The 15,630-nt window shown below is 35.5% G+C and overlaps 2 protein-coding genes across 3 annotated transcripts in view; one reads left to right on the top strand and one right to left on the bottom strand.

Moving 5' to 3' along the window:
• The window catches only part of LOC107693531 (replication factor C subunit 2-like), a 20,653-nt gene extending 15,935 nt beyond the window's left edge, over nucleotides 1–4,718 (top strand). Inside the window, exons 7-11 of one of the 2 annotated variants that reach the window (XM_016492953.1) lie at nucleotides 3,059–3,216; nucleotides 3,706–3,771; nucleotides 3,875–3,955; nucleotides 4,048–4,161; nucleotides 4,501–4,718. In XM_016492953.1, the coding sequence (XP_016348439.1) occupies nucleotides 3,059–3,216; nucleotides 3,706–3,771; nucleotides 3,875–3,955; nucleotides 4,048–4,161; nucleotides 4,501–4,611 (530 nt within the window). In that variant the 3' untranslated portion in view covers nucleotides 4,612–4,718. The remainder of the gene's footprint in view (nucleotides 1–3,058; nucleotides 3,217–3,705; nucleotides 3,772–3,874; nucleotides 3,956–4,047; nucleotides 4,162–4,500) is intronic. The other variant, XM_016492952.1, reaches the window with a different exon arrangement.
• Nucleotides 4,719–10,381: 5,663 nt separating this feature from the next.
• Nucleotides 10,382–15,172, bottom strand: LOC107693514 (thread biopolymer filament subunit alpha-like). Its single transcript, XM_016492926.1, is given in 13 exon segments — nucleotides 10,382–10,683; nucleotides 11,106–11,371; nucleotides 11,445–11,551; nucleotides 11,686–11,799; nucleotides 11,884–11,914; nucleotides 11,916–12,007; nucleotides 12,821–12,991; nucleotides 13,105–13,200; nucleotides 13,276–13,336; nucleotides 14,122–14,333; nucleotides 14,464–14,970; nucleotides 14,972–15,012; nucleotides 15,094–15,172. Coding segments are annotated over 13 exon segments (1,797 nt in total). The 3' UTR covers nucleotides 10,382–10,663.
• Between the last annotated feature and the right edge of the window lie 458 nt (nucleotides 15,173–15,630).

The following is a 15,630-nucleotide window of genomic DNA, read 5'->3' as shown; positions in this document are numbered from 1 at the left end:
AACATTTTTTTAACATTCTAGCAGACATTATACCAACAAAGCACAATTTAACTTAAAATTAATAAGTTAGTAAAAATAAAAAATGTTGGCCCTTTTTGAGACTTGAATCAGGCATGTATTTTTTACTGTACAAATTAAGGCAGCCTTGCTGAACAGAATTCTTTTAAAACATTAGAATATATTACAGATCCCAATTTGAACACTGTGAATGTTATAATACTTTACATGTATTAATAGAGCTGTTGTAGGGTAATTATTATTATTATCATTATTATTTTCTTACTTTTTTAACATTTTATTTTACAGTAAAACAGTAAAATTACAATACTAACGTTTATGAATGTTGGAGTTGTTGCTTTTTCTCTGCTTTTATTTTGGCAGAAACCCACAGGAAGATCTCAGTGCTTCTTTTTATTGACAACAGCATGCAGATTTATAAATGATTCTCATTACGAATTTGGGAAGATGTTTGTCGCACGTATCACATTGTTACAGATGTTACTGAGTAACTGACGAGTAACACCGTTTCAGCGCAGACTTTCCTCGCGCTTTGGACTTTGAACCCTGGCACGAGCTCATACAGCGCAGTCAGAATACATGCAATTCGTGTGTGCATTAGAAAATATAACATTCTGCAGTTTATTCACTAATCGTTTGAGGAAATTTCGCGATTTCAATCATCATACAGTAGCCTAATCACCAGCATCAGCCACCTCTTCTTCTCATCGGAGACATGTGATGCAGCACTAAACAGTCTCTCGCTGTCGGGCCAAGACTATATATCGGTCGGGCTCTAGTCAGAATACATGCAATTCGTGTGTGCATTAGAAAATATAACATTCTGCAGTTTATTCACTAATCGTTTGAGGAAATTTCGCGATTTCAATCATCATACAGTAGCCTAAACACCAACAGTCTCTCGCTGTCGGTGCTTCGTGCTTGTAATGATTTCTGCATCTTTCTCTGATAGTTTTAAATACTTTCACTCTGCCGACATGTTTGCTACATTAGTGCGTGCCTCTATTTGATCGCGTTAGTCATTGTTTGGTACATCTTATTCGGTCTTTTCGCTTATTCGACCGAACACCGAAAGATATTTTTTTGCTATTTTCGGCCGAATAATTTTGGTTGTCGAACATTCGGTGCATCCCTAGTGATAGCTAAACATGTTGCAAGAGAGGTGTCACCACCAACATGACAAAGCACTTTAATTTAATAGATCGTTAAAGATCGCGAACATGATTCAAACACCAACGTGATTCTATTCCTAAATTGCAATGATTCGTCTGTTTCATTCCTCAACCTTTGACGTGTACGATCAATGTTGTGATCACTTGGTTCGTCCGTGCAGCGTACGATCACACCCATCCAGTGGGGACATAATTACGGATTATAATGATTTATACTGTCTTTTTACGCGTTGCATTGCATCGTGCCACGTAAACATAAAACCATGTCTGCATTTGTGATCGGAGAAATGACAAACATGATCGGAGAAAAGACACTGCTCAAAACTCGCGTTTGAATCATCAGTGGCAAATCCTTTAAATATGAAAACATACAGGCTGTGTGTCAGAACAGTCGGCATTGTAGGCTACTCTCCCAGGATCAGGAAACAGTCCTCCGTAAAATGTGCTGCACACATCTGAATATTTGGGTTGAACTGTTCTGGAACAGTGTTGTAAATACAACTTAACCACTGATTTCTAGTTGTGTCCTCTTTTGGAAGACCAAACAAAGTAGTTTCGCTTTCACAACGAAACACACAACGTCTTCACGACATGGCAGCAACAATAAAGTTGCGCCTTCTTTCTTTGCGTGAACGTTTGGGCGGTGTTATGCAAATCTTCCCACACAGTGACGTAGACATGTGGGGGCGTGTTTAAACGAGACGTTTTTGGAGGGCGTGGACGACTCTTAACTTTTAAATAGAATATCTCTTTGGGTTTGATACTTTAGTCTTTGCAACTTTAGGGATCTTATCTATTCACAAACAGCTTGTAACACTCCAAAGAGAAAGGAAAACTTGAAATCGCATCATATGACCCCTTTAAAAGAGTAAATCACCTTTTGAACATAATTTGACACTTCAAATGAAGATTTATAGATTACATTGTTACGTCAGTAGGTGGCGAAAAGGGGCTGTTAACATGTATTTGTCTTTGAATCATACAAGAGATTTGTTCAAGAACGCTGATTCATCCAGTAATGAAACAAGTACATCTTGAGTGAGTTAATTATTAATTCATAAATTATATGTTATTTAGTTTAGTTGTCTAATATTTTTTCTTCAGATTCATGAGAGAACCACAACTTCCATTGGGGGGAAAAAAAGGAAAAAAAACTAAATTTATCCAGAATCATGCAGTTCTATTTTGCACACAAACAGCTCTTAAAGAGTCCAGTTTTTATTTAGCCTGTTGATTTTTGTTCATGGTATTCAGCTGCAATAAATGGTTTGCAAAAAAGAGACACAGGATAAATGTTTGATGTCATTATTTAATCACATTGGAATCGAAACTTTTATTTAATTTAAAAGAATCGGAATCGATAAGCAGAATCGGAATAGGAATTGATAAAATTCAAACGATACCCAACCCTAGTGAACATCGAGTGCTCTTTCAAAAGAGATTTAAATACTCCGCATATTGATAGAGGCTCCCTGATCCACGAAAATTATTTGCAATATTAGAATGTTTGCGCGAGCACTGGACACAAAAATCGTGGGAGTGGGCAATAATGGTCAGAAATTCAGCGGGAGCGGGTTTATGAAAACAGTCCCTCGCAGGGCTCTAATACAAAAACGCACACAATTAATGGCGATTGTTGAAAGCAAAAGCCGAATCCCGGCAGGATGCATTTTTTTAGGTCCGAAAAGAGGACATGTCCGGGAAAAAGAGGACGTATGGTCACCCTACATAAAACACAAAATGCTGTTTATAATAGATTAACATTTAAATCTTTGATGACATGCTTCAAATGAGCTAGAACACTGAAGTACATGCCAGCGTACACCTAACACAGAAGTGTTTCAGTTTATCTTCTCATTCGATTGCAGAGCCCATCCAGTCCCGCTGCGCAGTGCTGCGTTACAGCAAACTCCGAGACGACCAGATCATGATGCGTCTGACGGAGGTGGTTGAGAAGGAGAACTTGCATGTCACCAATGACGGCCTAGAGGCCATCATCTTCACCGCTCAAGGGGACATGAGACAGGTTAGGTCAATTATTTTTTCCTATTTTCATGAGTGTATTATGAACAATAATATTAACAATAATGAAAAATAAAAGTACAATTTTAGGTAAACAAAATAATATTAATAATATAAATTAAGTATATGTTAATTTATTCATTTAATTTTAATAATATTATAGGTAGGAAAATAAATGAACATTTTAGGTTGTTGTTATTATTATTGTTAATTTTGCAATGTACAATATTAATAATAGCAACCTAATTATTTTAATTTTTGTTTATGTTTTCTTTATTTTTAAATCATTTTTTACCTGCAATATTCATTTATTGTTGTAACTTTAATTTTTTTAATTATCTGAATAAAAAAAAATAAAAAAAACATATTAGGTAAACAATATTATTATTATTATTATTATTATTAATAAACCTTTTAATAATTTATTATTTACCTGCAATGTTAATACTTTATTATTATTTTTTTGTTGTTGTTGTTACTTTTTTTAATCTAGGCTCTGAACAACTTGCAGTCAACAAATTCTGGATTTGGTTACATCAACAGTGAAAATGTGTTCAAGGTATTTTTGGATACATTTTATTTTTGTCTTTTTCTAATGCATGAAAATCATTTAAGTGTAAAAATGTATTGGTGATAAAGTACCAACAGTGTTGCTTCTGCAGGTGTGTGATGAGCCACATCCTCTGCTGGTTAAAAGCATGCTGGAACACTGTGTCAACGCCAACATTGATGAAGCCTACAAGGTACCACTAAACATTCGCCCTAGGAAATATTCAGGATCAGTTCAAAAAATGACAGACGCTGGGTAAGACCGAAATGGTGCGTCTTTCTACAGGTCATTGAGCAGCTTTGGTCACTCGGATACTCACCAGAGGACATCATAGGAAACATCTTTAGAGTGTGTAAAACCTTTCAGATGGCAGAATATTTGAAGCTGGAATATATTAAGGTGCGTATTGTCTCCCTAAGCAGCATTTACATTAGCTTTAATCTTTAAAAGTTTCATTTAGTAATGTATTTGTATATATTGCAATGACATCTAACACAATAGAGGCAATGTTTTCACCAGTCGATGTGAAACTATCATATATCAGTGATGTTACAGAGATAAAGTTATTGTTATCTGGTCTCAACACGAGGTGACCTGCTCTACGTAAAATAGATTAGCTATTAATTGGCTACTGTTGTGGCGTAAGTGTTTTAATGTGGGGAAAAATTACTTCAATAAAAACAGGAATTGTACCATGTTTATTTTAACTACACTGTAACTATACTTTTGATTCCCCAGGAAATTGGCTACACGCATATGAAAGTGGCAGAAGGGGTGAACTCTCTGTTACAGATGGCTGGACTGTTGGGCCGCCTTTGCAGCAAGACGGCTGCACCTGATGCAAGCTAAAGACAAGAGATGTTATCAAATGATCACACTTCAGCCTCAATGTTCTTAATCTCCAGACCCTGTACTAATACTAATAATTGTAAAAAAAAAAAGACAAATTGTAGTAATAAAAATTTACAAAATCCTTTTGTTGTTTGTGAGTGATGGCCTGTTTTTGATGTCAAAGTACTTCAAAATGCAGCACAGTAGAACTAACTCCATTTACTTAATGAGAATTTGAGGCAGTTCAAACAGCCCAATTTAACACGCACAATTAAGTCCATTCCAACAATGAATTTCCATGCTGTACCATACTGTATAGCAGAACAAGTGACAGTTCTACAGGGTTCAGTTTCAACCTAGTGATGCCAATGACAATTTTAGCACAAGGGAGGAAAGCATTATCAAGAGCAGATGCCAAACTACACCTTACGCCTTATTTGTATATAACGTGCCCCCACTTAAACCTGCCTCATGCCCTGATAGGTTTTTGTTTCACTTGAGATGAAAAGGGCAGGATACTCATCTGACTCATTTGTCACACCTCCATGAAACTGGCTTAAAATCTTCATTGCACAGCTCTTGATGTCTAGCCCTCATGTTTAGTGCCTTTGTTGCGTAAAATATTTTAGAGATCTTGTAGTAGTTTATAGCACTTATTCATTGACGGTTAATTATATCATTGTTGATCAGAAGACTGCACATTCACACTGCATCTTAATTGACTACTTCAAAAGGTCGAGCAGTACGCGTTTTAACATTTGAATTTAATAACAGTAAATGCCACCAAGAACAAAATGTGAAAATCTAAAAGAAAAAACAAACAAACATGTCTTAGAACAGAATCTCATGTCATTCTGATACAAAAAAATGGTTCCTATTCACTGTATGATTTCATTCACGTAGTCTGGTTCATCTGAATAAAGGGGAAAGAAAAACGTCATTGGTGTTTCATGAATTAATCGTAAAATGTTTTATCAATGTTATTGGTTTAATAATGAACATATTACCATCCTCATATCTATTGTCCCAGTTTTCATAATTACAGCTATCTGCAAAAACATTGTCAAACGATAAGCAAAGAAACATTTTTCTAAAAACCATATCGATTAAAAAAGTTAAAATCTCAAATTGTTCTTAATCGATTAAATGTATATGTATTTTAAATAGAAAAAAGATTAAATATTAAAAAGAAAGAACAAATGTATTTTATATATATATATATATATATATATAGAACATGTTATCTTACTGTTGAGTCCTGGGTGACATTGTAACTGAACATCGGTAGTGTTCATCGTTATTGATGAAAGTTATAAAGAGGTACCAAATATCATTTTATAAACTAATAACAGATTTGAGAATCACTGAAAACACCAACCTGAGTCATGTTGCACTTCTGGTGTTGGAAAAACATTCTCGTATGTTCCTGTGTCCAAATTTGGATCTGTATCTGGGGAATGTAAATGAAGCATTTCATTAAAACAACTGCTTCAAGCATTTTGTTCACTTGTGCAGTGAATCACACATCCGTGAACACTTTTTCAGTTTTGTGATTAGTGGCCTCGTTTTTTTATCATCTATGGTTTTCTGACATGTTTACAGGTTCCTTGGTGCTCAGTTTAAAATGTGTCACTTGACCTCATTTTTCCTGTGAACAACTGAAGAGAGTGAACCGTGTAAAATGGTTGCATTAGACAATGACAATTACCAGCACACATTTACCTGTGTCGTCCTCGTTTGCATAAAGCGAATTTGGAATTGGGTCCCTATAAAAAAAAAAAAAGCATGTATGCGTATCAAATACACAATGTACAAATAATTTTGAGCAAGCTTAGCTTTTGTAAAATCTTAGACTTTACAGAAAGACTTTACAAAAAAAGAAAGTCTTTGATGAGTATCTTGTAGACTTGTTTTCCTCACAAAACCATATGAAAAACAACACTCACACGTATGTTGGTTCCAAGATGCCATTTTCTACTGCAAAAACAAAAACATGCCTTACTAGGTTAGAAGTTTGTATTTAAAAATGGCTTTCATCAAAAGTAATGTCTTACGATCGCAATAGCGATGAATCTTACCATCTGTAAGGTTTTGATAACTCCATTGGGTGTTACCTGTTTAGAAACAGTCAAAATAACAAAAATAACTGAATAAACAAATAAAATCACTCAGAATTTTGGATACATTTTAGAAAAATAGATCCTAAATTGGTACCACAGAGATAACAGTTTAAACATCCCAAATTTCAAAAGAAAAATTCTTACTATTCACAGGCCTGTTCGTCGGTGATCGCCTGTGAAAATACAATTGATCACGCCTGTAACATTTCCTTCATTTTGATCTTTCTATCATGACTATTCAGCAAAGATGGCAGTTAACATTGTTCAGTTAAACATTACAGACTCTGAATGCTTTCAGTTATGTAGAGAAACATTTCCCCGCACCCAAAATATTAGATAAAGTAGAAAGTGGACATGACTATAACATTAAATAAAAAAACAAGTAGCTACACTGACTACTGTTAAAAAGATCTCACCTTGAGGTTGAAGGCATCTCTCTTTGGTTTGGGCTTAGCACTAAAAAAAATAGACAAGATATGAAGAAAATCTCATTCTTGGCTAATGAAGAGCGCATTTTGAATCTCAGCTTTCCTCTGACAGAAAATGTGTGTAAAAGTAAGTGCTTTGTAATATTCTAAAGATAAAACACTGACACTAAATATGTCTATAATGAGATGCGTTTTTCTCTTCAGAATGTGTTAAAAGTGGACATCGCTTACCTGCTGTACGTTTTCTGCTTTCAGCATATTCACTGTCCTGATTGCTGAAAACAAAAAATTATGTAATTATTATATAAATATACATACACAATTATTAATTAACATTAATAAATATATCAAACATTTTTCTTACTTACAAATCATCTTGGTCATAGAGGTCATTGTCCTCTTGTTGCATAGCTCAAAATAAAATACAGCAACATTAGACGACAAAGACAAATATATGTATAGTGCACAATTAAGAGCTGAGAAAAACAAACTGCTTTTTTTTTGGAGCTGAAAGTATTGTAATGTCAGACTACTTACTAGATTTCTTTCCGCAGCACAGACAGAGAGCATAAATACAACCAAGGCAGGCCAGAGAAACAATGGCAAGGAGACCTCCTTGCTGGCTTTGGACTTCAATCATGCCTTGAATAAAAAGATTTTCTTTAGAAGATATAATTCTCTTAAATCTAATTTGACACTTTCAGAGGTTTACAGATTTTTTTATATAGGCTATATATATATATATATATATATATATATAAAAAAGAAATCAGCATATGAGAACACATTTCAATGTTATCCATTCACAACCGCAAATACAGCTCTCACCATTCTGACACAATGGCACAAAGTATTAGTGCACAAGATAAGAGCATTTTTAGTGTGTAAGATGATTCAACGTGATAGTGTTCGATGAAGCACTATGCCACATGTTTGAAAAGCCTGTCTTTTTCATCAGCAACTAACTGAACCGCAGGATGCAAGTTATGTAACTATCGAAAGTTTCTTTAAGTTTTTATTTCTTTTGTTTGTTTGTTTTATTTATAACAGGTCATTTAATGAGAAGAAATGCAAGTGTGATAACATCAAAAACCAGCTTCCCCCGTGTTACATATTAAAAAGCAGTTTTCTTCTAAGCAATTCAAACATGTCACACAGTTTTCTATCAATCATAGAGTTGAGTTATGAAGAGTATTAGTAAGTAATCGGTTACCTTCAGTGAGATTAGGCCTCTCGCACCATCTCCGCTCTGATGGATATTGCTGAAGTCAAATTAAGGACTAAATGAGAGCAGAATGAACCTGTGTGTTTCCTGTTTTAAACTGAATCTAACCACATCCGTGCAGCATCGTGCCGGACACCAAGAAGAGACCCCCACAAACCCACAGCAACACACAAGACACAGAGGTGAAAACTCCTGCTTCAAAGTCTGCTTGCTACATGTGTGTCAAACCTTTGAAATGCAGCCTTTCATTAGCATTTGGTGACAAACTTGCAATCAGCATCATGTAGCACCTGGTTTTTGTGTCTTCAAATGGAGCAGAATGTGATTTGAAGGAGAAAATCAAAGGCTGAGTCTTTTAGACGTAAACTCCTAGAGACTGGGTTTATAATGAGATAACATTCGTTGGAGGCTCTATGGAAGCTGATGAAGGCTAGTTAATGGTTGCAAGACGTAGTTTTTGAAATGAGAGGATGATGTTTCATTATTTAGGGTTTATGACATTTGGCATCTGAGTCTGTAGGTGGTGTGTGGGTATGTTTTTTCCGCTTTTTAAGCGTTTTGTAAGATTGTTTTCTTACAACAACAATGGTGTAACAGTTGACAAGGACCTTCATTTTGATATATACTTAAACATGTTATGCTAAGAGGGTTAAAACATTGTTATGATGTAATTCAATTAATTAAAAGTCCATGCATTGTGTTCTTCAAACTAAATACAAAATAGTGCACATGTGAGATAGTTTTTAAGGCACAGCTAACATGTGTGCGATGTGTTCAAATCTGGAGGTGATCGAGCTTTCACTGTAGCACTTAAACTTTGGAACAGATCGTTATCTTTTTTCTTTAGCCTACAACTTGTGATGTTTTTATGCCCTGTTTTACATCCTTTATGTCTTATGTTGGGTTTTATTGATTTTATACTTTTTGCTAGTACATTGTACAGCACATGGTCAACTGTTGCTGTTGTTATAAATCAAATTGAGATTGAGATATGTTTGAATAGAGTATATTTATTTAACAATATGTAGAAAAACATTATTTAGATTTATTTATATTTATAAATATTTTAATTACATTTCACAATAAATTTCCATTTATTAACATTATTTAACTACATTAGTTAACAGAACTGACAATATAAAAAGGTTTCTAAAGCATTTATTAATCTTAGGTAATGTTCATTTCAAAATGTACTAATCTATTATTAAAATTAAAAGTTGTATCTGCTTATATTATTTAATGGACCCGAGCTAACCTGAACTAACAATGAACAGTCAACATTTTTATGAATTAATGTTAATGTTAACAAAAAATAATAAATACTGTAACAAATGTATTGCTCATGGTTACTTCATGTTAGCTGATGCATTAATTAACATTAACTAATGGAACTTTATTGTAAAATGTTACCGACTTTTTAAAAATAATATGTACATTTTATATAGTTTGCATATATGTGACCCTGGAGCACAAAACCAGTCATAAGTAGCATGGGTATATTTGTACATTGTATGGGTCAAAATTATCGATTTTTCTTTTACGAAAAAAATTAGGATATTAAGTAAAGATCATGTTCCATGAAGATATTTTGTAAATTTCCAACCATAAATATATGAAAACTTAATTTTTGATTAGTAATATTTGCATTGCTTAGAACTTAATTTGGACAACTTTAAAGGTGATTTCCTCAATATTTAGATTTTTTTTTTTTTTACACCCTCAGATTCCATATTTTCAAATAGTTGTATCTTCTACAAAAAATTGTCCTATCCTAACAAATACACCATACATCAATGGAAAGCTTATTTATTCAGCTTTCAGATGATGTATAAATCTTAATTTAAAAAAATGTACCCTTATGACTGGTTTTGCTGAGGTTGGTCACATATAAAAATTTTTATGGACACACTTTATTATTATTATTAAATTATGTGAATTTAATTTATCATTATTAGAACTGGCATGTTATTGACGTTATTACATGGAAAGATTGAAGACCACTGTGTTTTTCCTCAGTAATAACCAGAATGGAATTTTTATTTATTATTGTAGCAGGAAGTGATGCATGGAAATACAGACATTTTGATTGGTGTTAAATTAGTACAGAATTTGGAGACTCATCGAACATCACCCCACAGATGGGGAACTGATCTTTCATAATTTTATTTTAAATGTACGTGATGGTGTGGTCATAATATCAAAACTTATGGGAGGCGTTCTTCATGAAGCTTCCTCGCTGCCCCATATGTGGAAGCTCAGCATTCTGTTGTGGCTTGAAGAGTGGAGGCTGTGAATCTTCAGTAAACAGTGGATGACACTGAGTGAAAACAATGGAAAGTGTGACTACAAGCGAACGTGACATTTCACTGCAAAACATTCCTTTGTGAACGTCATTTTTCCATTTGAGTTCTGATTCAGTGATGAGCAGCATGTTAGTGGGACTCTTAAAGTCTGAAAACACTAGTAAAATTGCTTTTCTATTTTCATTATCACTTATACTGTATTATCAGCAGCAATAATAAAAATGGAGGGAAAATATGAAATTCTAAGTGTCTTAGTTTGATTAGGTTACCACTGATTAGGTTCTTCTTCTATTCTTTGTTTCAAAATGTTCATAATCTTCATTAATTTTTATTTCATTTACAGCTTTACATTAGATTTGAAATCCCAGTTTTTGGCCTCGGACTGGAGCGAACAGTTTACATGTGCACATGTATGAAAACATTTATGAATACTTACAGGCACTGCTGCTCAGGCTGGAGGACATGTAACTGCTCCCTGCACCTCCTCCGAAGCCCAGTCCTCCACCGAGTCCCAGTCCTAGACCCCCAAGACCACCTCCTAAGCCTCCGCCCAGCCCAAATCCACCTCCAAGACCTAGACCGGCACCTCCTCCCAGGCCTGAGGCACCTCCACCAAAGCCTCCACCTCCTGCACCCAGGCCTAGACCTCCTCCGACCACAGTCTTAGACATGTGCACGGTGACACCACCTCCAGATTTCAACCTGGTCCACGAGACAGATACAATGCGATTGTTGAGTGAACAAAATCTCACCCACTCATGTTAAACAACCTCACCTGTTCTCTTCACTGTCCAGGAGTTTCTTATAGGCCGTGATTTCAACATCCAGTGACATCTTGCTGGCGAGAAGCTCCTGATATTCTTGACCGTAATGAGCAATTTGCTGAAGAAAAAACCCCATTTAGATTCTAAATCTGAGTGATAACCTAGGTTGTTTCATTGTTTTATTTAGTAAAGATAACTTAGTGTTTGTTAGTTTTTATCATTTAGTCTTAATCGATTTATATATTTATTTACCTTTCTGAGATCATCAAGCTGGGACTTAAGAGTAAGAACCTGATCCTGGCATGTTTCTGTGTGGGAGCTGGAGTGAACTTCTGCCTCCTCCACCTGAGACTCCAACTGCAAGTTCTGTCAAAGGAACGGACATCGTTATTCACAAGAACTTTAATATAGGGGGGTTTAACCCTTTGTGACAGCATAGCAAGTGCTTACCAGAGATTTGAGCCTCTCAATCTCTCTCTGCAGAGTCAATCTGTAGTTTGTAAACTCTGAGCTCTTCCTTGGCTGAGGTGAGTGTTTGAGACGTGGGCTGAGAGGATACAGACATCATGGAGAGCTAAATAGCCAAAAAAAAAAGAGAAAAGAGGTCGTTAGCTTTGCCCAAAGCATGTTACTAGACCTGCGATACAAGGACTCGCCACTTGGGGGAGGCAGTGAGTAAAAGATAGTGAACTGAGTTTCACCGGGAAGTGGTACAAGAATGCATTAGACTTACGTTATTCATTAGGAAAGTTTTATATAATGTACATAGTATTTGGCATCAAATTGCAACTAGGTTCTATATGTTAAAACTGCACTAGATAAATGAAGAATGAGTACATTTTCTCTGTAATTTTACAGAGAAAAATCTCTCTAATCTTAATTTATATAAATGTATATAAATAATCTAAATATTATTAAATTAAATTAGAATAATTAAATAAAACGATATTGTATTAAATTATTATCTAAAATTATTTTAATTTATTAACATCTCAGTTAATACATTTGAACCACAATACAAATATATTTAAATATTATATATATTTTTAATAAGTTTTATAAATTTTAAATACATTTTTATGTTAATGATTTATTTAGAACCACATTATAAAGATATTTATATACTACATACACAATTTAAATGAGATATATGATATAAGTTAAATACTACGTGTGTGTGTGTATATATATATATATATATATATATATAATTTATAAATATAATTTAATATAAATATAATTAAATAAAATAAATATATTTATAATACATGAAATAAATTCATATTTAAAAAAAAAAGGTTTTAACCTTATTTCAAAATATTACAGTACCTAATATTCTAAATGGGAATTGGTAGAGTTTTCTTATTAAAGAGCAAAGGTTTCTTACACTGTCCTGCACTGAGAGGAGGGCGTCCTGCTTGCTGCGTTGAGCCAGGATTTCATAGTGAGCTTTGACTTCAGTCAGCGCTGAGGTCAGATCCTGTGCCTGGGCTGCGTTATCCACTGAGATAGACACTGCTGACTTCACACCACCAGTCACAATGTTCCTCACCTCTCACTTTCTAACACACATGCAGACAGACAAACACAAGCTTAGGCCACTGGGAAATTAATGATCCATTTTAACACTGCTGAAATAAACGGAGGCACAGAGGTATCCTGCAGACTCACAGCATCATACACCTGTTTGGAGAGAGCAATCTGATCCTCCAAACCACCGATGCTGGTTTGCAACTCAAAGATGGAAAGGTAGAGATTATCCACTTCCTAATGGAGGAGAATTCGTGAGAGTCATTCATTAGTAAGCCATAAAGTACCATCCTGATGATGTATGTTTCGTACCTCTTTCAGCGCAGTCCAGTCAAACTCCAGAGTTTTGGTTTGAGCCGTTTCCTCATCATACCTGAGACAATAAAGAAGGAGAGAATGTGCAGGTACATCAGTAATTGTCCTCTTGTCTGGTCCTTTCTTATGTCCCAAAGGGCATATTTTACCTGTGACAATCACCTAAGCAGGTGGTCAGAGATATAAAGACCAATTTGAGAAAGTTTAAATGCCTTCACATACTCATCTGCACAATTACTTTGGCAATACAGATGAGCACTATTCATGTAGAGTATTGCAATCAAACCACAAAGTGCCAATAAGAAGGCAGAACTAATATCGTTGGGCAGCAGTTAAGTGGAATATAATTACAAATGTGTACTCAAATGTAATGAAAAATTTTATTGAAAGATAAAGGTGCTTCTAAAATTAGCTTTAATGTCAGGTAATCAATGACATTTCTTTGATGCAATATTTTAAAAAAGCTTTCAAAAGTTTGGGGTCGGTATTATTTTTTCATGGGTTTGAAAGAAGCCTCCAACAAATATACAGTAAGAACAGTAATATTGTGAAAGATTATTAAAGATTATTTCAGCAGCCATTACTTCAGTCGTAAGTGTCACATGACCCTTCAAAAATAATTCTAATATGCTGATTTGGTGCTCGAGAAAAAAAATATTATTATCAGTTTTGAAAACAGTTGTGCTGCTTACCATTTTTGTGGAAAATATGATAAAAAAAATTCAGGATTGTAAATCTCTTCTTTGATCAACATGATGCATTCTCTCTGAATAAAGTCCTAATTACTTAAAAAATATTTTTTAAATTCTTGAAAGTACGTTTCTTCAGATTCTGTGGACTCACCTGGCCTGAACATCCTCAATAATGCCTTTATAGTGCTCAATCTCAGCAATGATGGCCTCTTTAGTAACAGTGAGGCTGTCGATCTGGGATTTATATGTTCCGATGGCAGAGGTCAGAAGGATGGAAGTGCTAGCAGGTCCACCCTGCTCTGGGTTAGTAAACATGGAAATTTTGGCTTTTAGTACTGCGTTGTGCTGCTCCAGAGACCTGGCCTGTGGCACAACAAAGTTATAGCCATTAGAACCTATTTGTAAAAGTCTTTTCTAATTACTGACCATATGTTAATCTGACATAGCTTGATATTTGTAAAAATGCTTGTAAATAAACCCAAATTTGACCCACCTTATCAATGAAAGATGCAAATTTATCATTGAGGGCCTGCAGCTCCTCCTTTTCTTTCAAGCGTGTGATCTGCACCGTGTCCAGTGATGGGAGTGTTGGGTCGATGCTTAGCATTGGACCGGCACCTGCGTCCACTATAGTGGTAGAGCTGATGAAGGATGTGTTGAAACCATAGCCTCCGATTTTAAACCCTCGGCCCCCTAGACGGGCTCTCAGTGAAGCCACACCAGCCCTGATCCCCACTGCTCTGGCTCCGCCGGCACCCAAACCGAGGCCTCCACCGAAAGCGAGAGCACCTCCGCCGAGACCCAGTCCAGCTCCAGCCCCAAAACCTCCTCCCAGGCCGAGACCGGCTCCTGCTCCACCCCCTCTCGCCAAGCCGAGCGAACGGGACAGAGCCGAGCTAACGCCTCCACCGCTCCTGGCTCCGGAGAACAGATGGTTGCCTCCATAGGTGGCTCCAAATCTGACGGCTCCCCCAGTGATACGCAAGCTTGACTCTGTCATATCTGCACTCAGAGCTGGGGTCCAGGTCTTTGCCGAGGAGTCCTGGTGCTCAGTCAGGATGCCTCGATCACACTTTGTTCTTTAAATACCCAGCTCCTTGAAGGGCCACCCAGAAAGGTTCGCTGTTGTCAGTGAAAGTCATATGTCCCGGTGGAAACACAGGCAAGCGTCCCCCCTGAAGGCACAGATTTCTCTCCAACATGTCTGAGGTAATTTAACAGCCTTGGTATGTGCGATTGAGAGAAATACAAACCCTGCAGCAACTCTGTGCACATTTAAAGAGAGTATGACTGACATTTTGAAACTCATTTTAGATTTATGTATAGTATTATTATCCTTTAATATCCTTTGATTCTTTAAACATTCTTCAATTAACATTAATAGACTGTTCATTCAAATGTATCTAGTTTTTAAACATTCTAAAAAGAGCAGCACAACAACATCATTAATACATTGTTTATGGAACGTTTCTCTGAAACATTTTAGTTGGAGAGGTAATTTAACAGCCTTGGTATGTGCGATTGAGAGAAATACAAACCCTGCAGCAACTCTGTGCACATTTAAAGAGAGTATGACTGACATTTTGAAACTCATTTTAGATTTATGTATAGTATTATTATCCTTTAATATCCTTTGATTCTTTAAACATTCTTCAATTAA

Source organism: Sinocyclocheilus anshuiensis, unplaced genomic scaffold (genome assembly GCF_001515605.1).
Source record: "Sinocyclocheilus anshuiensis isolate Anshui unplaced genomic scaffold, SAMN03320099.WGS_v1.1 scaffold1208, whole genome shotgun sequence".
NCBI lineage: Eukaryota > Metazoa > Chordata > Actinopteri > Cypriniformes > Cyprinidae > Sinocyclocheilus > Sinocyclocheilus anshuiensis.
Note: the sequence above shows the minus strand (reverse complement) of the source record. Positions and strands in the feature narration are given on the sequence as shown.